The sequence below is a fragment of the Pygocentrus nattereri genome, chromosome 19 (genome assembly GCF_015220715.1).
Source record: "Pygocentrus nattereri isolate fPygNat1 chromosome 19, fPygNat1.pri, whole genome shotgun sequence".
NCBI classification, from domain to species: domain Eukaryota; kingdom Metazoa; phylum Chordata; class Actinopteri; order Characiformes; family Serrasalmidae; genus Pygocentrus; species Pygocentrus nattereri.
The window spans coordinates 5,949,518-5,974,107 of NC_051229.1; the positions used below are offsets into that span (position 1 = coordinate 5,949,518).

General features: G+C 39.1%; 1 protein-coding gene across 5 annotated transcripts in view; it reads right to left on the reverse strand.

Annotated features, from left to right (window-relative positions):
• Nucleotides 1–14,019: 14,019 nt before the first annotated feature.
• fgf12a (fibroblast growth factor 12a) overlaps nt 14,020–24,590 on the reverse strand; it is a 92,688-nt gene continuing 82,117 nt past the window's right edge. For all 5 annotated transcript variants that reach the window (XM_017712246.2, XM_017712245.2, XM_037530863.1 and 2 more), the window contains 2 exons: nt 18,068–18,266; nt 14,020–16,604 (listed from right to left, as the gene is read on the reverse strand). In XM_017712246.2, the coding sequence (XP_017567735.1) occupies nt 16,489–16,604; nt 18,068–18,266 (315 nt within the window). In that variant the 3' untranslated portion in view covers nt 14,020–16,488. The remainder of the gene's footprint in view (nt 16,605–18,067; nt 18,267–24,590) is intronic.

Sequence of the window (24,590 nt, forward strand, 5' to 3'; positions counted from 1 at the left end):
CAGACTGTAGTCCATCTGTTTCTCTGCATACGTGGACCCCCATACTGGACCCCCATGGACCCTCACAGAGCAGGTACTATTTGGGTGGTGGATCATTCTCAGCACTGCAGTAAGTGATGTGGTGGTGGTGTGTTGCGATCAGACACAGCAGTGCGGTGTCACTACTGGACTGAGAATAGTCAACCAACCAAAAATATCCAGTCAGGATATTTCGTGACTTTTATAAAAACCACAGAAGTCCGGCGTCTGATGTCAGCACTGATGTAAAACCCACTAAGCCCCTCCTCAAAACATTTAACTTTGAAATCTCAGATGAGCTCATAACAGCAATTTCCAAAGAAAATCAAAAAAGGCACCTTGGACTTAAAATATGTAATAAACTCTTAACGCCACTTCCAACATTAACAGCATTCAGCGCAGTCATATCCACTACTGATCGCTTCCCATTTCTCCAAGGACACATTTACTCATCTCCTGACTGTCCGGTTTGAAATGAACATTTTGTTCCCTTCACTCTTGGAAATGACTCAGGGATGAGACTTGACTGTTTCATTAAGGCCGGATCCCATTTCTTATTTGTACTCCTACCCCTTGTTTTCAAGTGTCTCCTTGCCCCTTGGAACTGAGTTGAAATCTTCCTCTATGATCTATATCCTCTATTGACCCTCAAATAAAGAGCATCACTTCATTAACAGCTACTAGTGCTGCTCTGTAGGCGACCCTGCCCGTCTGCAGGGACAGCAGAGGAGGGGAAAGTTCAGCTCCTCACTGCTGGGCTTTAGTTACATTTGGGGATCATACACCTTCAAAGAGGGGGGCAATTATTTATTATCACTAGCCCCTAATTCTTCAGTGACATGAAGCTGAAGTCAGATGTTCACCAGCTTCTTGTTCGAATTTTCCCATTCTACCTTAAATGGTTGTTAACTTGTGCAGCCATGTTGTTGATTTCTTTTTTTTCCTCCTAACACTCGGGATCAGGACACCCTGCCACTAGATGTGAACACGGAAAACGGAGAGCTATGGGCTACGTGGTAGGGGCGAGGGGTGAAATGGGATTGGGCCTAAGTTTCCCTCAGAAAGATGCAATAGCTCCTCACATTTCTATACGTTCCCTCTATATCACAGGAGTAAAATGAGTTTATGTGGAAGTTGTGCGACTATTTCAATACGAGCAGATGTGCAAGGACATTAAACTACCATGTGGCCTTATGGAATAAGAGATGCAGCCGAAAAGTCATATGGACTCATAACAGATTCAGACTGCGTTTTGGACAAAACCTCTGGGACACGTTCATAAAGCGATGATGGGGTTTAAAGTGGTCAGTGTCAAAACTAATTTCAAAACGTATTCAGTCATTTCCGATGAGCCGTTCCCAAATGACTTTACATTTCTCTGCATGCGCATTTCGCTCTAAAGACATATCAGAGCATTTGGCTTCGCTGCTGTTTCTTATTAGGCAGATTTATTCTGGGGCGTTCATTTGCAGTCACAGCACATACCTATGCTAAGCTAATTATTCTTAACTGGAGCATTTTGTCTGTGTCTGGAAATGTGAGGGCCAAAGTTGTGTCAACACTAGTGAAGCTTGCATTATGAAGGCAAAAGAGAAATCAGAACAGACCAGAGAAAGAGCCAAGTTGACCACTGCTGTAGTGAAGATTAAGGGTAAAAAAAAAAATCAATATAATACAGTATAATTCCATTTTTGCTCTCACTTCTTGGGCAAAATACAAGTCTCTGTTTTTTCCCAATATAAAGGAAATACATGTCTATATATTTGTCAGTAAGTGTGCAATACATGTCCATGTATGTTATGTTAAAAATGTGATTATTTTTATATATATATAATATTTAAGACAATATAATCACTGTAAAAAAATATTTTTATAAAAATTTAAAAAATTAAAAATTTAAAATTTATTATCTAAAAATATTATGACTTTTTTTAAGGTCTACTATTTTTATTAACAGTGGCCCTGAAACTGCATCATACAAAATGAAAATGATTTCTCTCCATTGTGTACTTGTGCATAGATTGAATGACAATAAAAGCCTCATGACTTGACTTGACTTGACTCTGGCGACGCTCAGTGGGACTTGGACCTGGGTTTTCTGTAAAGCTGGTTTGTGACATCACCTGTTGTGAAAAGCGCTCTATAAAAGTTAGAAAGAAGCAAACCTCTGTTCTCATATATACACAGGTGTCACATGGTTCTGTATATGAAATAATAATGTGAATGTGGGATCTGTCTGAGGAAGGAGCAGGTGTTCTGTGGGAGAAGGACACAGATCCCATCCATCAACTTCATCCCGATTGTTCCTTCAGCTGGCTGACAGGAGGAAGAGAAAAATGGGGTGCAGCCAGCGTCTCTGGCCTTCTGAAGGTGGAGAATTCGCAGAATTCATTGACACCGCATTTGTCCTCTACTCACACTCGTCTGTCCTGACAGGCTAGACAGGATATTCAGTCTGTCCAGTATAGAAGAGTTATATAATATCCTAAAAGCAGTCTAAGGTGCTCCATTTAAGTGTGTACACCTCGATTTCATCAGCTTCGCAGTTGTCATTGTCCAAGTCCTAACCATGGATGTAGTTCATGTAGTTCATTTTTTTTACCTACAAGCTCATTATTCTGTTATCTGTCTTAAGTCTTAAAGGGGAATTCCACTGAATTTTCCAAATATCTATATAATTAAATAGTTAAGATGTAAACAAAGCCATTCAGAGTGGTTTGGTATGAAATGCTACGCTGTAGAGAAACTTACCGAGGCAGAATTGATCACGGTGGTGGTGATAGGAACCAAATGTCTAAAGATTTCAATGCTTCTTTAATGCCTCACAGAAAGTTATTACATGAAACGGTTATGAATACTCTGCCTGATGTCTGAGACACTGTTTTATTTTAGTGTTGAAAAGATTTTGGTCTAAAATATACATTTCTAAATGGTGGAGGGGTACACACAGGGTGCTGTGAGGCAAAATAACCCCCAAGGAAATTGAGATTTATTGCTATTTTATCAGAAACATTACATATAAAAACTCAGAAGACACGTTGTGGTTTTGGACAATGAATAATGTGGCTAATTTGCACTGTAGACCTCATAACCTCTGGTTCCCATCACCACCACTGTAAAGAGCTTCAAGTTCTTAAGTTACTTCTTTCAGTTTTAACATAAAAATATTACATTGTGCAGCTTTGACTGAAAAAAACACAAAACATATATATTGTACATTATACACTATATTGCTAAAGTATTGGCTTGACTGGCTTCACACGAGTGAGTGAGATCTCATTTTTAATCCATAAGGTTTAATATGATGTCAGCCCACCCTTTGCAGCTATAACAGCTTCAACTCTTCTGGGAAGGCTTTCCACAATGGTTAGGAGTGTGTTTATGGGAATTTGTGACCGTTCTTCCAGAAGTACATTTGTGAGGTCAGACACTGATGTTGGACAAGAAGGCCTGGCTCGCAGTCTCCACTCTAATTCATCCCAAAGGTATTCTATCAGGTTGAGGTCAGGACTCTGTGCAGGCCAGTCAAGTACTTCCACACCAAACCTGTCATCCATGTCTTTATGGACCTGCTTTGTGCATGTTGGAACAGGAAGGGGCCGTCCCCAAACTGTTCCCACAAAGTTGGGAGCACGAAATTGTCCAAAAACTCTGTCTGCTGAAGCATTAAGAGTTCCTTATAAATCCATTCCATGAAGCTCTCTATGCTGTTCTTGAGCTGATCTGAAGGCCACATGAAGTTTGTAGAGATTGACTCTGCAGAAAGTTGCCGAGCCCGCTCTGTCATTTCATGTGGTCGACCACTTTGTGACTGAGGTGCTGTCATACCCAATCACTTCCACTTTGTTATAATACCACTGACAGTTGACTGTTCGGCAGTATAGTGTGTATACGTCATACACTATGGGGAACATAGAAGGCTTTAATAATTAGTCATTTATTCCAGTAATGCCCTTTAACAATACTGAGCCTATCAATTAAAACTTAAAGGTGGATTCCACCCATTTTTCAAAACATTTCCATAGTTTGAAGAGCAGTAAAGAGTATACAAAGGTGTACAAACATTTTTTATCCTCAGATGCTGAAAAACAGGGTTGAAACATTGTTGTATTTGACAGCATGCAAATTGTGTACTTGAGTTAAAGTAGAGACGCCCAAGGTAAAATATTACTCCAGTAAAAGTAGAAGTTCCTCCATTTAGACCTCCACTTGAGTAAAAGTACTAAAGTATTTACCTTCAAATGTACTCAAGTATCAAAAGTAAAAGTACTAAAGTATTTGCCTACAAATGAATTAAGTATCGAAAGTAAAAGTACTAAAAGAGTAATTCTGGCTCTGATGTCCTGTTATCATTTTTATAACCAGACTGGCTTCATGAACTCATTTCAGGTGAAAGTCCTCCAGCGTCTCTCTTGGTAAACCAGTCTTTTAATAGAACGTCATTAATTAGTGACGCTGACGTCTATTAAAATGATCATAAGCTCAAAACACTGAAGGTAAACAGTTTCCATCAGGGAGAACCGAGTGGCTCTGAAATCACTTTTTACACACAAGCAAAGTTTCAGTTTCAGATTTATTTACAACTTAGTTCCAAGTTTAAGTTGAATAAAAACTGGCTTTAAACTCAGGATCACAGATGAGCTCCTTTACTATGTTGATCTGTAGGCATCTGTTCATAAACATAAACCAGCCCAAACTCATTTACTATAAAATTAAATGGTGTTTGTAGAAATTCAGAAAAAAGCCGCGTCAGTCTCGACTGCATATGTGGACATATTTCTATATTGTGCTCTATTTACACAAAGTTAGGTTAGTTCATCATTTATGTTGAACAGACTCTCCCAAAGTTTTACGCTGCTGCGCTGACGTTGAACCGCGTGCTGCACTGGGTCGGTATGACCAACAGGTCAAATCCAGCTCTAAACAAAGTGACCGCTGGGCCCTGATTGGTGCTCTGGCTTTGCGCTTCTTTCGTTTTGACATGTTACGTTTTTATACACACAGAAACCAAAAGGAACCACAGATTTCTCAAAATGTAGTGGAGGAAAAAGTCGGATATTAGACTCTGAAATGTAGTGGAGTGAAAGGAAAAAGTCACAGAAAATGGAAAAACTTCAGTAAAGTACAGACACAAAAAACTACTTAAATACAATAATTAATTACATTTACTTAGTTACTGTCCAGCTATGATATTTGATATATAAGGAATTTTAAAGACGGTAAGATATTTAGCTTGTATTATTCCAACAGACGCTGGACACAACAGCATACATTAGATTTTGCGTCTTTACTCCTTTTTTCAGAAAATATTTACTTGCTTTTACTCCACACTCTCTAACTCACTGCCCCAACATTTTTCACCATATTAAATATAACTCAGTAAAGTAAGCATAAAGTCTGTCTCTGCATGTCAGTAAAGCATCATAATTTAGATAAGTTGTCGGGTATATGGCATGACTGAAGAGCTTAAAGATAAGGGCCACGAGGCCTGCACTCTGTCTGTCTGCCTGCTGTCAGACAGAGTAGAGCGGAGTAGAACGGTTGATGTGAAACTGCTAAAGCGTGAACCGAAGCAGACAGGCTAAGCTTTGTTCTGTCACTCTGTGCTATTCTTGGAGAAAAATCCCAGCGGAGCGTAAAACTTCAGCACTGAGAAATGAATATCGCTTCTCACTTCTCAAACTTTTAGCATTTCTTTTCTCTGCAATAGTAGTATCTACTGTTTTTCTCACTTCATCTGTTCTTTCCCCAGCACAAATCAGCCTAATCACGTGTTCCAATCAAGGACGAGTGCATTGTTTACGCTTTCATGCCTCGCTTTTTCATTTTTACTGCTAATTTTCTACGGCCTTGACTCCTCTGGTTCTCAGAATCCCTTCGTTTTTGATCAATCCCTGCCGGCAACCTCCTCTCACAGCTACAAAAAGGAAAGAACATGAACTGACGAAAAAAAAAAAAAACAAGTCTTTGAGCTTCTGCTGCCTTGATGATCTGGGAGAGAAGCCAAGCGTGAGATCAAAAGCTCTGTGCCATCACGTGAGGGTGTATTAATTGAACAGAGACCAATTATTCCTTAATGAGGACCAGCTGAGAAGGAGTTCCTTCTCCTCTCCAGAGACTGAGAAGGAGGATAAACAATATAGGCTGAGATGATCCCCATGGATCAGGCCTCTAACCGAACACTGGAACTGACTTATTAATCCACAAATGCATCCTTTTGTAGCAACTGTTGCTAAGTTGGACAAGCTACAAGTTACAGAACGTTGGCAACCTGGGAAACTGTAGCGATCTTTAGTCTTAATGTTCAGCTACTAGTTTAAAATGCTATGCTACCAAGCTGGACTGTATATAACTGGCACTAGGCATGTTGGAAATGACTTGCTTTGCCATCTCTGCCCTCATAGCAAGAGGATAGTAGGTCGCTGTTGCGCCGCTGATGGAAAAGCTGGTGGTCCACTGACGTTTTGCTCAGCCTTTTCTGGACAGCCCACTGGTGGTTAAGCAGAGAGACAAAATTCCACTTATCACAGCTCAATTTCCACTCCCAGTACAACTGATTCATTTATCCTTCCCTCCTTTCTTTAGTTATACTTTGTAATTTACTTTTGTAAATAATTTGAATCCACCACAGTGTCAGCAACATTTTCTACAGAATCATTTTATATCAGGCCTAGTCATTATTTTTTTTCTCTCAGTTGCTTGTAACATATTTCTTACTTTATTTTCTAAAATCAAAGGTTCTGTGCATTTGAAATTTGTGTGGGAAAATTTAAAAAGTAGTACAAGCCTCAATGCAGGACAGTAATCTAGGGTGGAACAGTCAGCGGGGTGATGGTTGCTAGGGGGTTGCTTTGGCATCCCAGTTAATTGCTATGGTGTTCCAGGTGGTTGTTATGTTGTTGCTGTAGGAGACAATCCCTGGGGATCAGGCCTTTAACCTAACAATGGAACTGACTTATTTATCCACAAACATGCTCTTTTGTATAGACTGGGGCTAGGATGGACAGGTTTTCCAGAATGTTGGCAGTAATCCCAATCAAACTTGGAAAACTGCAGCGATCTTCAGCTGCTTCCAGTTAAAAATGCTCCGGTGCTGAGCTGGACTGGGTAACTAGTTGAAACTAGGCAGGTTGGACTCAAGTTGCAACTAATATTAGATTGCTTACTTGGAAAACTACATCCAGTATATACTAACGGCTTGATTTTTCACATGCATACGAAAAGTTAAATGAATTAAGTGCTCTAAGTTTGGGGATTTTGCAACTGAGTTGTGCATTACAGTTTCTCTTTAGGCACAACTTGTCAGGTTTGTCTGACTTGCCAACAAATCAAAGAATTACCAAAAACTCATTTAAGAGGAGCACGGATAGGCCACACCCACAACTGCGTTCTATGCTTCTTTTGTAGTTAAGCCCCTAAAGTGATATAGTGATCATTTTTTAATAAGCCTGAATTAATATACTGAGGCCTTGAATTAAGCTCCTCATGGCACTGATAATAAATTGAGGCCACATGGCCAAGAGAAACTTAACTTGTAGCCTCAATATATTAACTTTAGGCCACAAGAAAGGTAATTTGTGGCTGCAATTTATTAATTTGATTGGGCACCCCATTTACTGTTCATTTGTTGAATTAAAAAACAAAAGTAATATATATATATATATGTGTGTGTGTGTTATTATCATTATCATTATTATCATTATTATTATTATTATTATTGTTGTTGTTATTATATTCATATTTTATTATTATATATTTTTCCCAATATAAAACAAGCAATTCAATAAAAATTATGCACTAAAACTTTCAGGAAAATGCCATATTAGGTGTGTTCTCTATAGAGGATTATTTAACACAAATATTTCATTGTGCAGCTTTGCCATTATTTTCACAAAGCATTATTTATTTAATGAGGTTACGTTATTTAATGAGGGGTGCTCAAATGTTTTGCATATGAATACACATGCTACAGCCATGCTACACGTTTTCATCCCACCATTTCCAGCAGCTGCATGAAAAGGTGCAGAAGTATGTTCTCTGTAGATGATGTGTTTACTTATTATAGCTTTGAAAATCAAGAAAACTTGGAATTTGACCAGCAGTGCCCAAACATGACTGTACGTTCCTGAACTTCAAACTCTAGCAGAATTCTGTACTGAAAAAAATCACCAGTTACACTGTTACTTTGTGTCCTTGACTTCCACTAGTAGAGAAGGGGGTTAATATTAGCACTGAGAGACAGACTGTGAGTCTCTGGGAAGAAAATGCTCCTCCTTTCTTCCCTCTCTTTGGTTTGCTCCTTCTCATTCCCTCGTGCAAGGGCATACAGACACGTGTACACTCTCACGCATGCACGTGTGCATATGTGCACACAAACACATGCAAACACATTCCCACACTGAAGTTACCATCACAAAGAGTGCACTGGACATGACATGGTGTCACTTATGCCTGGTCAGTGGGAGAACTGGTCCATCTGAAACATGCTCAAACATACTTAAACAAACAGGTACCTGCCACAGACCTCAACAGCAGCCAGCAAGTCGGATAGTCACTGTCCTCCTCCTCTTCAGCTGGAAAAGTCTGTTTCCATGACAACAGGAGAATTAAGGGCGCAGGAGCAGCATCCTAAAATGACACACTGGTTTGGCGTCTGGCCACTTTAATTTACAGCACTATACACGGGACAGTGCGTTGTCTGACCAAAGGGAAAACACATTTTAATGAAATTTACTTACTGCTTTTCTAGGGATGTTTAGGGATGAAGACTTCTGACGCCACGCTGTCATTTTGTGGTTTGCTATTAACATACGGACAAGCTCTGGGTCTGTGCTGCTCTTTTCTGTGGGAAAACTGGACATTTTTGGAAACTCAGCTCTGAGGTTAAATGAGAGTGGTTCTGTCTTCCTGCACCGAGCGCGCTCGCTGAGACTGAGAGATTTTACTGGACAGGTGGTAGTAGCTCTCTGGTTCCTCTTCAACGATCGGACCCGAATCTGTCGGTCCTTTCACTGACCAGTTGCAAAACCTATACGTTTGCAGTGTTATGTATAACACTGTGTGATTTGAGATGTTAAAGCTCCACTGAACCTACATCTTTTCTAGTTAATCTAAAGTTAATCTTGTTCCTCTGGGCCAAAAATATACATGTACAAACTGGGTGTGTCTCAAAACCTAGTGAACTCTCTATATCCCTGGGTTTCAGTCACGTGGTTTTTCTGTCTGTATCTGGGACCGGATTTCTGGCTTCACTGCACTGCAGGAACGTAACTAGAGGTGAATGATGGCTAAAGTTACTCACCTTACTCTGGAAGAGAAAAAAACGTTATCTCGACAAAGTCGATAAAATAGGCTGCGATGCTTATACAGTTTCTTCCTGAACTCCTGGTCCCACTTAAACTGGCAGAAAAGCTACCAAGAATTTCCTGACATATATACACCAATCAGGCAAAACATTATGACCATTGTTTCTATGCTCATTGTCCATTTTATCAGCTCCCCTGACTATATAGGTAGTGGTGGTGTGTTAGTGTGTGTTGTGCTGGTATGAGTATATCAGACACAGTAGTGCTGCTGGAGTTTTTAAGCACTCACTGTCCACTATAGTCACTCCCTGATTCAGTCCTCCAGCAGCACGGCTGCATCTGATCCACTCAGACCAGCACAACACACACTAACACACCACCACGTCAGTGTTACTGCAGTGCTGAGAATGATCCACCACCCAAATAGTACCTGCTCTGTGAGTGTCCATGGGGGTCCGGACCACTGAAGAACAGGGTAACAGAGTATCAGAGAAACAGATGGACTACAGTCTGTAACTGTAGAACTACAGAGTGCAGCTATACAGTAAGTGGAGCTGATAAACTGGACAATGAGCGTAGAAACAAGGAGGTGGTCATAGTGTTAGGCCTGATCATTGTATGTATCTCATACGCAACCCCTCTCCCTAACCTGGAGTCTCTCAAAGCATTTAAAAGCACAGAAGCCCACCAGTTCTTCACGTCAGGGTGGGTAAAGGATCCCATGGTGTTGCATAAAGAGGAGAAAACACTCTTTATCATCATAGGAGGGAAACAACATCAGCTAATTAACACAGACATGAACAATGCTGGCCTTTAGAGAACTTTAGCTGATGTTAACAGCTGAGAGATAAACAGTCGTCCCCCTAACGGAGCTGCAGACCACCGGTATAACTTTACTCTCTGTTTGTGGAGATTTAAATGACGTTTGAATGGAGAAACATAAACGTTAAATATCAGACTGAATGTCGTGGGTCAGAAAACTACGTCGTGTTTCAAACGTAGCAAAGTTGTTCAGAAAGCTCTAATGTTGTAACGATGGGGTAAAGGTGGACGCATGTGGGCAATTCCAAAATCAGGGTCAAGACAGTCCAGGTTCAAGTGACCAATACGTAGAGTAGCAGCGACAGACATAATGTAAATAAACAGGTACACAAACAACAGGGCCGGAAGAAAAACAACATACATCAAATCTCAAACATCAAACAACAAACAACAAAGACCAGCCAAGACAAGCGGCAAAGACAGGGATTAAATACAACAGGGATGATGAGGGACAGGTGGAAACAATCAGGAGCGGAGTCACGAAACAAGGGGCCGGACTAGACGGAAAAACAAACGCACACGGACGATCGAAAAGTAAACAGAAAAAGCACATGGAGTAGTGGGAGGAGCCAACTGTGACAAATGTGAAATAGTTAATCGTAGAGAAACTTACTTATCAGTTTTCCTTATAGTGGTGGTGCTCAGAAACAGGTGTCACAATGTAAAAAATGCAAATTTAGCCATTTTATTTATCATTCAAAACCCCCAGGGGACCCACACGTCTTCTCAGTTTCTATATGTAATGTTGGTGACGGTAAAATAGTGGAAATTCCCAAACAAAAACCAAGTTATTTGGGGGATTTTTCCACATAACACCCTTCACAATCCCCACCGTGAATGGATTAAAAAATGTTTTAGAGTAAAACTATAAACAGGCTGTGCATTTCACAAACATTTCATGTAATACCTCTGAAAAAATGCAGACATCTGGCTCCTAAAACTACCATTGTGAACAGTTCTGACTCTAACCCGGAGCATCTCCACTTAACCACACTGAATGACTTTGATTAGATCTTAACGACTGAATTATGCAAAAAAACATCACTGGAATTCTCCTTTAAATGGTAAAAATGGGAATGTTGCTACACGTGTGCTAAAAGCAAGCTAATACAACCGGCAAAAGCCAGCAAGCTTTGTCCAGTGTGATAGTTAAGTGTCTTTTTTAATCAACTAATTAAAGCTGTTTTCCTTAATCAACTACCTCTTAAACAATTAAGTAAATAAGTCACTAAATAACAATTCTCAATGCAGAAAATGCATAATTGTAGATTGCTTTGTAAACAGCCTTTTTAAACCTGATTTGATCTGATTGATGTGACCTCTGCTTGCATAATGCTAATTTATATTTATATTTATAATTATAAGTCCCTATGGGATTCTCATGTTATTCTAGCACCAAATAAGCATTGGTGTGGCACTTTATGCAGTAGGGAACTGGACCATTATAGCCAAGCCTTCAATTCTGGGCTTGACAATGTGGGTAAAAAGTGGGTAAAATCACACCTTACCACAATGCTAAATCCTGCTAACATTGCTATGTGATGCTATCCGTTTGCTAGCTCTAAGCCAACAATGATTCTAATGAACATTCAATAAGACGTATTATATTTTACTTGAAGCTGGTGACAGACATATTAGCACATAAGATTTAATAGTTTCTATCTAGATACCACGGGGAAAAACTGATTTCAGATTTTCTCGGCATTTCAACAGTTTAACCTATTTGTTTCCATTCAAAACGTAACGGTGAAACAATAATATTATTGTAATACTTACAGAGCTTAAATATAAGTATGATGCTATTGAACAAAAAATTTCTAAATTTTCTAAATTGCTAAAATTACAGACATGCACTTCTTATTTGCCAGAAATCATTAGTCTTTCTCTGAAGGCCTCAAAGGCCCAAAGGCCCCCTGGTTTATGGCGTTTTATGGCTCTGGCATTTGAAACTTGTATCTGGCATTCAGGTAACACATCTTGAGCATGTTGTTCTACAGCGACTCCTTTAGGAAACAATAATTCTCTTTTCCTTTTTAATTAAAACAGATCCCTGAATGTTATTGGAGGAGTCTGTTAGCCTGTTGGCCATCTGCCAAGCTGTGCATCCTATTCTAATGAGGACAGAATATATTCTAGTTACAGAGAATCCAGAGTGTATATCAGTAACAGAGAATCATCCAGAAATCTCACATCATTAGGAAAAAGCTCAAAGTGTTCAACAAATCAGATTCCTCAACACCCATGGACTGAATTGAAGGACAACCACATGGACTCGCACACACATATACACCGATCAAGCATTGCATTATGACCACCTCCTTGTTTTTACACTCATTGTCCACTTTATCAGCTCCACTTACTGTATAGCTGCACTTTGTAGTTCTACAGTTACAGACTGTAGTCCATCTGTTTCTCTGATACTTTGTTAGCCCCCTTTTACCCTGTTCTTCAGTGGTCAGGCGGTGGGTGGTGGATCATTCTCAGCACTGCAGTAACACTGATGTGGTGGTGATGTGTTAGTGTGTGTTGCGATGGCCTGAGTGTATCAGACACAGCAGTGCTGCTCCTTCAAACTTCTTAAAACCCACTCACAAAGTTTTCACAGAGATTCTGACATTCACTAGTGTTTTCTTGCTTTGGTCTTGTTCATCTACACACTCAAGAGCACAAACGTGTGAACAACTGTGCATTCAGAACACATCATGAATCTGACGTAGACTTTTTCTTAGGACCTAAGGCCCGATCCCATTTCTTGATTTTACCCCTACCCCTTGTTTTTGAGAGTCTCCTTGGAACTGAGCTACAAGTTGAGGTGGTTGTATTTGAAATCTTCCCCACAAAATGGGACCCTGAAATAAAAAGAGCATCACTTCATTATCAGCTACTAGCGCCGCTCTGTAGGCGACCCTGCCCGTCTGCAGGGACAGCAGAGGAGGGTAAAGTTCAGCTCCTCACTGCTGGGCTTTAGTTACATTTAGGGCATCATGCGCCTTCAAAGAGGGGGGCAGTTATTATTAATTATTATATCACCACCCCTAATTCTTCAGTGACATGAAGCTGAAGTCAGATATTCTCCAGATTCTTGTTCAAATTTTTCCATTCTACCTTAAATAGAGCAGCAGGTGTCAGAACAATTGAACTGTTTAAGGTGGAAAGGGAAATTTATCTAGCTAGCTCCTGAGACACAGTAAACTATTATTATTTTTTACGCTTGTCATGAAGAAAAGGACCATAATACATTAAATTGACATAAAAGTAAGATAAAACAAGGGTTACTGTGATTTTTTCTCACATTTGTGGGTTTCAGACAGTCATCGTGCTTTTTTTGTTTGGAGTGAGCCTCTGAAAAACCTCAGTTTGGAGGTACCATGTAGGCCTAACACTTTGCCCTACCCCTCTACCTCAACAAACATCAGGACACCCTGCCCCTAGACATGAACACGCAACATGGCTGGATTAGGGCTAAGTGGTAGGGGCGAGGGGTGAAATGGGATTGGGCCCAAATTTAAGAAAAAATTTAGGAAGACTTTGGTGAATGAGGCCCGATGTCTGGAAACACTAGAAAATAACATTTAACCTCAGGGTCTTACTAGGAATTTTACTGCCAGAGTGTTAGCAATTAGCACTAACAGAGCAGCTAATATTTTCCGTGGAATTACGTTGTGCTCCACTGGTGCATGCAAATTAAGGAGCCTACATCGTGAAGGTGGGAAAACTTGTCAGTAATCCTCATTAATGAATGAGCAAATGTGTCATCACCACAATATTTGTTGTTTGGCCCGGAGCTCCTTAGTTGGGCGTGTCACACGAGATGATCTGCACTGAACAAAAAATGAGTACTGATATATGTGGAGACACTGCAGAGATGCCGAAATGAAAGCTTGGTATCATACCTTTATTCTTAAACAATCCCTAATGTCATTCTGCTTTGTAATATCAATGCATATTTTTATACATCTCATAGTTCATAATGCATAATATGATAGTGTTTCAGTAAGGTGAAAACATCTGCAAACATGAAAAATAAACAGTTCTGTTTTTTTTTTGTTTAGGTTTTTTTTTTTTTTTTTACACAGCAAGAAAATGAAACCCACGTTTTTTTTTTTTTTACAACCAATTCCTGCTTTTCCATCTCTATTGGAAGGAACGTTCTCCTCCTCGTTTCTTATCCCCCCCAAATGACCTGCCCACTCAACATTAAGAAGAAACACAGCATTCCTGATTCATGCGTTTGAGTCTTTCGCTATTTTTGCACGTTTTTCCTTCGCTCTTTCTTTCACGATAGACTCGGGCTCAGCGCTCATTGCTGCCCTAGTGGAAGACTGGTGAATAGCATAATGTTTTAAATAGAGCATTGCTGTAATGCAGCTCCTGCATGTCCCCCACCACAGACCAAACACCCACCCACCCTGTCCATACCTCCAGCCTGGAAGCCCCTCAACAAGGAGCCACACTAGTGGCCAGTCTTTGTGCTTTGGGCTGGACAGGGCTAGTGGTAGTGCTAAACAACGTTATAACCTCAGACTAGGGCTTCCTGAGTTGGAGAATGCTTGGGAAAGGAGGTATAGAGTAGTTATTTCACCGTCTGTCGAGGCGTAAGCTGGGTTTAAGTCAGCTTTGCTCTAGCTCAGAAGTGCTCATCTGAATTACGAGACAAACACAAGCGTCTGGGATGGGCGCCAGGACATTTTTGGATGGAAAATCCACCAAATTCAGTTTCTGGCTATTTACAGATTCTCAGGGCCGTCCGACGTGTTAAACTGTGTCGTGTTCCAGGTGAAGCAGACAAGCTGCAGTCGACGGGGCACACAAACATGCACTTAAACTATCTGTACTCAATCCAGAGCTGTGAGTCAGAAAGCTGTGAAGAAGGTATGTCTGTAAGATGAATAAATAAGCCCAGCTTAAAGGAACACTCCAGCGTTTTTAAACCAAATCTCTATTTGCGGCATCTGTAGCAGGTAAATACAACAGACAATCACTTCTCAGTAAGAGGCCCACGTTAGACTTTGCTTCGGTCTGTTTAAGGGGAATGGTTGGTCTGTTCTTAAACTCTCAGAACCCCTAACCTGCTGTTTGCATGGCTTTTTTCTAGGCTTCTTAACTCAAGAACGGTTTAATTTACAGACATGGTTTATACATCATAACAACCAGTAATTATTACAAGGCCTACCAAAGTTTAGCACTCAGATCCAGGAGAAGAGAAAATCAATACGAACTGAGGTGGCCTTATCCTAATCATAGCATTCTTCTAGAATGAAACACCATCATCATTTTTGTGGCCTCGTCAAAAAATTCCTAAAATGATATCTGAAAATGAATGGCGACATGCCTATGGTCTCCTGAAAAAACAGCAACTACAATGCATAAATGCTTTGTAAATGGAATCGTACTTGACCAACATGTGAAACAATTCACAACATTAACATACAGTTGTTAGGGTTAAGTGCTCAGAAACATGTAGAAGTTCTCATCTGTGATAATTAACCGTATGCTATAGATGCGCCATGTGCAAATTGGGTTGGAAAACAATCAAGTATTCCTTTAAGCCCAAAATCTAGCTGCACCCTGTCCTGTTTCATATGCAGGGTAGATCAACAGTCCCCCTCACACAGCATCCTCATTTCCAGCTAACAGTCCCACCCATGAAATCTCAGAAATGCAATTATAATACAGTCATTATAAATCAGATTCTTATACATTCACCCTTATCCAACACTCCAGTGTCCAGAGTGCAAAAGTGCATTCACCTTTAAGCAAATTGGAAAGTAAATAATAATAATAAAAATAATAATAATAATAATAACAACAACACTCAAACCAAGTCGTGGAAAGTGGAGAAGAAAAGGTCAAGAAACAATATTCTCGTCCCCGAGAAGGAGGCGCAAGCACAAGGAGGTGTAAGAGCATTCAGGAATCATCGTAACACATGAGAATGATTTAAAGCTCTGTTGTTGTTATTTGTTCACAGCATCAATTCAAAACAATATTGTTAGGAAGAGTACTATTGTTGTGAATCAACCTACTGCTCGTTGCTGTTTACCCTTTTTTTTGTTTGTTTTAATGTTTTTTTATGTGTTTTTTGTTTCATTTCTTCTCTTTTTTTTGCATAAAATATGAGTTCAAGTCCTGGTCGAGAATACACGTTTGCTTGCACTTATTCCCTCCGAGTTCTTCTGACAGTTTGAGCAGCCGCTTGTCGTCCTGGTAGAGTGTGTGGGTCTGTGTTTCTGTGGCTTCCGTGGTTTCCGTGGTTCGAGGTGTCAGGGCTTGGGCAGGTTGTGTGTATGTGTGTATGTTTGTGTGTGTGTATGTGTGTGTGTGTATGTGTGTTCAGGCCCTGCTATGTGGAGTTCTGGTTGACCGCTTTGCCTCCGTTCATGGTGGGAGTTCCTGAGCTTTTCCTGGAGCGTTGCTTCTCTTCGATCTCGTGCAGCGAAGGCTCCCTGTACATGCAGACTGCAAAACAAACACAGACACAAAACTGTCAGACACTAAAGTCAGATTTATAATTTTGTACATAACAAATTTGCACGAGAATGTAATGCAAATCTGGGACAGTGTGAATATTTTGCACATGGAATAAAGTTTGCAGTGTTGCCAATTTAGGCTTTCTAAGTGAAAACAAGTGAACACATCCTTCAGCACAATTTAAAGTACAATTACTGTTTATTTACTGAATTTGAGATATTGCCGAAAAAAGAACTTAAAATGTGGGTCGGAAAAAAGTAATATTTTGTTTTTATTTTTTGTTCCAATATGTTGAATAAAATTTATGTTATATTTAAGTGTGTTCTCTGTAGAGGATGTGTTTACTTGTTTCCACTTATTTTCACTTCTGTAGATTTCAATGCATAATTACTGTTTATTTGCTGAATTTATCATACTGGAAATATGTATATATATATATATATATATATATATATATATATATATATATATATATATATATATATATATAATTTGCAGTAAATTTGTCAAAAAAGTCACATTTTACTTTAGTTTTTATTTTAGAAGCACTTACTCAGTTCCAATTAGAAAATCAACAAAACATGTAGTTTGGCAGGAGTGATACAATTTTTGCATATGACAATATCTTTATGTTTTTAGACTATAATAATAAATATCTTTGGTGTTTAAGCAAAAAACATGACATTTACATAAAAACCTATACCTGGATTTTTTTCATTTTTTTACTGAAAGAACAACAAAAATACACAGAACAACTTGCAAACTCGCAAATGTAACAGAATTGACAGTTAATGTTCTCCTCCAAGCGTGTTGAGCTGTCCAGTTGCTTTAGCAGCAGTTTGGAAAGATGTGGTGGACTTTCACATTTCTCAACAGAAGCTTGTACAAGGCTTCACCCTCCCAGCTTGGCAGCATCATGTAAAAAGGGAAGACTTAGCAATAGAGCGGAAGTGGACATGACTAAACTGGTGCATAAATAGGACAAAATAAAAATAAAATAAAATAAATAAAAAGAATACATTGAGTGATACATCAAACTGTGGAAATTTTATGAATGTGTTTTCCCAAGAATTGTGAAATTTCACATTTTGAGCTGTTACTAGTGTGTGGGAGGTTGAAGAAACAGATATTTTGATAATCCCATACAAGCTTGAATACTGTGCACTGCAAAAATCAATGTGATTCAAATGCAATTGGAAGAAATAAAACATAAAATATAAAATGTGCCATTACTTTTGGCCATCCTTATAATATAATAATAATAATAATATAATATTAATAACACAACTATTAATATTAATATATTTATATATTATTTTAGCCAATATGCTAAATTAACCAAATAAACAGCAACTGTGCAGTACATTTTGCAGAAATACACATATATATATAAACATATCTATTCATTTTCACTGTACATCAATCAAACAGTTAAATAAGAAATGCACTACCTTCAATGGGTCTGGGTAGAAAGTGTGAGGAGGGCTTGGTTTTCTTCACCCGGTTGCCCTTCATGACCTGGCCGTCTTTAGTAAGGCCCAGAAACCAGGCCCGGCCCGACTCCTGCTGTCGATACATGATGGACGAGTAGATGACGTAATAGTTCTCAAACACGGACTCCTTGAATTTACACTCCGGAGTGAACATCTCCTGTGGCGCACAAAGAGACAAAAAGCTGAATTATCCTCTCTGAAGTTATTCTGGGTGTGGGTGGAGGTGATGGAGAGGAGGACGAAGAGCCCCTAGGGGAATTCCTGGCTGGACGATGGCACAGCGTGTGTGCACGCCGATTAGCAGGGGGTTAGACAGAGGCAGTGGGAGCCGCTGTGTGTTATCTTGGCGTGGTGGCGTGCTGTCAGGCAGCAGACGCTCCAGTGCTAGCTGGGTCAGGAGGGTGAGTCGCTTTTCTGTCCTGCAGAGTCAGCTTGGAGGACTGCAGCCAAGACTGGTGAACCTGAGCCCTCTGTTTGACCACAAACTCACATAGACAAATACCCCCTTATTCATATTATAGGGATGATAGACTTTTCAAGGCAGCTTCACCTCTGGGATTTCACAGAAGGCCTTTCATTAGAATTAGCATTTAGAGTTGCCATAGATAGTCCAGTCCAGTTACTATTGTAGTTACAATCCTCTTTTAAGCATTTCTCATTCATAACTCTTTAAAACAAATGCTTAAGCTCCGATTCTAAAGTTTCAGTCCATACTATATTTGTAAACAATTACAAATCTTGGAAATTGTTAATGAGGTACCACAAGGCTCAGTCCTTGGACCAGTGCTTTTGTATATATAGTGTTACTGAGGCTGGAAAACACATGGAGAATTTGTTTTTATGTGGATGATACTGTATGTATGATGGCGTTTCCTCCATTATACTAAACATTAAAGATTTGTGTCTTTTTAAAATTTTCATAGCTGTCTTGTTTTATTTGTTGCTAAAATGCTGAATCATTCACCTTTCAGTCAATTAAGACTACATTTCAATAACCTGATAGATGTTTTCTGTGTATGTTTTTCTTAATTGTATTTCATTTCTGACTTGTTTAATGTGTTTTATTTAATTTCAGGCCTTTACAGCATTTCATATTTTAGTCTTTTTTCAATGTCTATAGAAATATTTTTATATATATATATATATTTATTTATTTTTTTAATATATAGGGCTAAAAGAGGCGTTACTCTCACGGTGGGCTGCCCCCCCCCTGCCCATACATAATTAAATGACTTGTATTTGTGAGTCAAATTATATCTGTACCATGTTTTCCTCACTCGGATTTGACGATTGACTATGACCGTCATGCGGTATTAAGTATTAAGGATGTGCAAAGCTGTGGACAAATTACAAAGGCTTTAATTCAAATTCCTCTGCGATCTGATGGACAGACGAAGGGCCTGCTTGTGAAACAGGGCATAGGAGGCCTTGCTGTTGTATGCATTAGCCAGCTTTAAGTGATGATAATTGAGTTGAGGAGCCCACTCAGCCCTTTTGAACTCATTTTGAACTCACATACATGACAACACTAACTGTAGACCTTAAACGTTAAGCATTAAAGTGTTCAATCCTGTTTATACTGGTGGTGTTTAGTGAGGACTATGCTGATGTGGTTTGAATACTAATATTCACATAATCAGTAAAATGATGCTGACTGACACCCGGTCCATGTTCCATAAGCGAACACATTGAAGTATGTCTTTTCACAAATGAGAGCGAAAATGGAAAATTAGGAGACAAGAACAACAACAAAAACCAATCTGCAGTGTTTGTCTGGTAATGGATGTGAGATGAATTCCATTCATTTGCCGCGGCCTCTGAGGCCAGTCCAGGATGTGCAAAGCTGTGGACAAATTACAACGGCTTTAATTCAAATTCCACGGCAATCTGAAGGAGAGACAAAGGACCTGCTTAAGAAACAAGGCATAGGAGGCCTTGCTGTTGTAGGCATTAAGCAAAGATAAATAAGTTGAGGAGCCCACTGAGCCCTTTTGAACTCATCGGCGAGGGAAACAAAGAATTTACATTCAAAACATAGAACAAAGCAGGCGCGTCAGGGACAACTAAAACAAAGAAATACCTCAGTAGAACAAAGCAGCCTGAATAGCCGTGCATAAACAAAGGTAAAACAACCCGATAACACAAAAGCAGATTACTTAAAGGGCCCATACTATAGAGAATCTACGAGTTTGATGTGAGACATAAATATTCTTTTAAACAATGTTTTAAAACATATATGGAATATATGGAAACACTACCCATTTTGAACTGACCATGGTTGTGATGTCACAACCATGAGCACAACTAACGAAGACTAAATCCTACAGCAGTTTGGCCCCGCCCATTAAATTTTAACTGAAGAGGAGTCTTATTTCTGCAGAGAGTCTGTAGCAGAGTTATAAAAGAGTGGAAGATGTGGGAAAGACATTAAATCATGGATGTCAGGAAACGAATGGATAACTGCAGCCTTCTAAAGCATCCATTCAGAGGAGAGAAGCAGTTGAAGGTTTTCCCACATCACTATTTTATGTATATTATATACATATATTTTATTTATTTTAATATTTTAATGCACAATTACTGTTTATCTGCCTGTACCAAGGGTGCGGCATATATATATATATATATATATATATATATATATATATATATATATATATATATATATATATATATAAAGACACACACACACGTTTTCTAAGCTGCTTCTCCCTCAGGGTCATGGTGGGGGTGCTGGAGCCTGTCCCAGCGGTCATCGGGCGAAAGGCAGGATATACCCTGGACAGGTTGGCAGTCCATCACAGGGCAGACAGACAGACAGACACACACACAGACACATGCAATCCAATTGGTCCAATTGGGCTAACTGCATGTCTTTGGATTGTGGGAGGAAACCAGAGAACCCAGAGAAAACCCACGCAGACACGGGGAGAATATGCAAACTCCACACAGAGAGGACCCCGGTCACCCGGGCGGGAAATTGCTGTGAGGCTACAGTGCTACCCACTGCGACACTGTGCGGTGTATATATAAATATCAAATGTGAATGTGAAAGTGTGAAAGTATGGCTCGCTCTCAGGAGCTCAGTGAATTCTAAATATTCTACAGTCAACTGTCTGTGGTTTTATAACAAAGCCTTACATCACCAAGCACAATGCAAATTGCCGAATGCAGTGGTGTAAAGTGCCGCCACTGGACTCTAGAGCTGTGGAGACGTGTTCTCTGGAGTGACCAATCACACTTTTCCCTCTGGAAATCCGATAGACGAGTCTGGGTTTGGCGGTTGCCAGGAGAACAGTACTTGTCTGATTGCATTGTGCCAAGTGTAAAGTTTGGTGGAGGGGGGATTATGGTGTGGGGCTGTTTTTCAGGAGTTGGGCTCGACCCCTTAGTTCCAGTGAAAGGAACTCTTAATGCTTCAGTACCAAGATATTTTGGACAATTTCATGCTCCCAACTTTGTGGGAACAGTTTGGGGACGGTTTCTTCCTGTTCCAACATGACTGGAAGAACGGTCAAAAAATCCCATAAACACACTCCTAACCCTTGTGGAAAGCCTTCCCAGAGGAGTTAAAGCTGTTATAGCTGCAAAGGGTGGGCCAACATCATATTAAGCCCTATGGATTAAGAATGGGATGTCACTGAAGTTCATATTTGTATATGTGTGTTCACATGTGAAATGTGTGTGTATATATATATATATATATATATATATATATACACACACACACACACACACACACACATATATATATATATATATATATATATATATATATATATATATATATATATATATATTTATTATTATTATTATTATTATTATTTAATATCAAATAAGCTGAAATTAACAGAAAAATACCATATTTAATTTTGTTTCCTGTAGAAGAATGTTAATTTATTTTAACTTTGAAAATCCGCAAAACATATGTTTTTATCAGGGGTATCTTGACAGTTTGTTGTTCATATTATAGCCTGGGCCGCATTTGGTGTGAGGTAGCCAATAAGAACAGAGTCCATTTGCATAAAACAGGCTTGAAGACACAGTAACAAAAGATTTCTTTAATCCAAAGGACATTGCTTTTGTACATAAAAAGAGGAAAATGCAAGAAAATATTGAATATGGGCTCTTTTTGCTGAAACTAACAAAAGAGAATGAACCTCACAGAAGAACAGGATGGCAAATTAAAAATGGAGATGGAAACACGAAAACATACAAAGGAAGGACGACCAAATTCCTGACTGAAAGGGAGGGCTGACTTAGTGCTGATGAGGATGTGGGATATGACCGATCCTATGAAGAGACTGGGCTACACGGCACACTGTAACGGAGATGAATCTGTGTGAATTCAAGTTGGACAGCTGTTTTTAAGCTAGACGATCCTTTATTCCTCTTATCCATCTGACAGGTCATTATTATTCAGATGGTAGAGGCAGGTTGGACGCTGCAGACGCCGCTCGTGTCTAGACAGCTGCCTCAGTCACATTGCAAATCTGGAAAGGACACGAGGCAGAACGCTACCATTTACCATGGACTGAAAGACGACGCATACTGATATATATGTGCTCCACAGAAATTCTAGATGTTTGAACAGAGATTGCTCATATTCAGTGCTGTGCACAATAAGATGCCACCCTTCATGTATTTCATTTCCAGTCGAAATGGCCATTAAATGCAGAAAATATATTTATTAGAAATATGCAGAGGCCTCAACAGTTAAATATAATATCTCATTCGTCCTTTTCAGTATTTAGCGTGCCACTCTTTTCATTCATTACAGCTTCTGTGCTTTTTCAGGAGACTCGCTTTCAGTTTCTCAAAGAAATCTGCAGGGATTATTTTTCCAAACCAAAGTTCAGTCTTAGAAGTTGGTTAAACTTTCTGCCTCTCACAATCTCAGTTATCCCAAACACATTGTGGTCGTGTTTGGATTTACACAATTTTTTTTTAATATATAAAGGATTATACGGATGATTTTATATCTAATCTCCTCAGAAAAAGTAGCTGGAACTTGGATCCGGGTGTGCATGAGGAGTGAATTAGCGTGTGTATTCATGTGTGATTGTTTTTCATGCATTTCCTTTTTGGTTCCTGAGGTTTCTGAGGTTCCTGGGGTCAGGTTTACAAAAATTAGGTCACATATAGATACTTATGTTTACAGGAGAACATTCTTAAGCTTTAACGTCAGAAAATGGCAAAATATTTTTGAAGCAATTCTATTGGTTTAATCCTCATAAAAAATCAAAACATTAAACATCAAAAAAATATAAAAAATGACAACCATGGACATACAAGGTTTTCAGTTTCGCCAATAAATCTGCAGGGATATTTTTTCCACACCTTAAAAAGTTCAGTCTTGGAAGTTGGAGGCACTTTCTGCCTCTCACAGTCTAAATAATCTCAAATACATTTTGGTTGTGTTTAGATTTACGCACATGATTTTTTGAATAAAGGAATATATGGATTGTTTTATATGTAATCTCCTCAGGAAAATCTCCTGAAATTAATTGCATCTTTCATCAAGCACACTGAAAATTAAATAAACGAAGGATGGTCTCAGACTTTCCCAGCACTTTTGGAACATTTCTATTGATCTAGTCATGGTGAAATTCAAATATTGTAAAAAAAAAAAAAAAAAAAAAAAAACCAACAAAAAAAACCCAACAAATTGTAAAAAAAAAACATTTCTGAAAAAAAATGAGTAAAACGGGGGCAAAAAGGTTTGTTCTGTCAGCAACATTATGTACAATTCATATGGCCATGTTATTATTACATATAGTTACTTACATATCTATATAACAATAATATTTATATATACCTGGCCAAATTAAATAGTTTGTTGATTTTTGAAGTGGAAAGAAGTAAACATAGGCACTTTATGTTGGATTCATGTAAAAAAATAGGACAAAAAATTTTTATCAATTATAAAATACCTGTTTATTGACATTTTATTATTATTGTTTAATAGTCTGCTGCAGAGCTGGTGTTTGTTTTCACTTCAATAATCGATGATGTCATTCGGCCGAGGTGCACAAACCTTTGCACACAACCGCACGTCTGTGTATGACTTTTATATGAGTCCATACATACAAATGGAATCATAAGTCGGGGATTAGGTGGTTGAAAAGTCTTTATCTGCTCTTTCACAGTGCAAAACAAGAAGCAGTAACAGATGGGAAGTTAAATGAAAGAACGTTAATCAGATATTCAGTGTTTAGTATTAAGTGCATGTGTTTTTATTGCGGTGCAAGTAGAAGACGTATTAATGGCAGAGGATTTTATTGAGCATGAGCTGAAGGTTTTATTCCACACAGGAGAAGCTGCTCGCATCAGTCAATGAACATGTTACTGGAACGACATGAGCTAAAGGCTAAATGCTTCACTAGGCTGATGGGTTTGGTGAATCTGCCTGAGTTGGGCATGCAATTAAACACGGGCTGAAAAAATAATTAGTCAGCCATTTGCTCCGCAGCCATTCTGC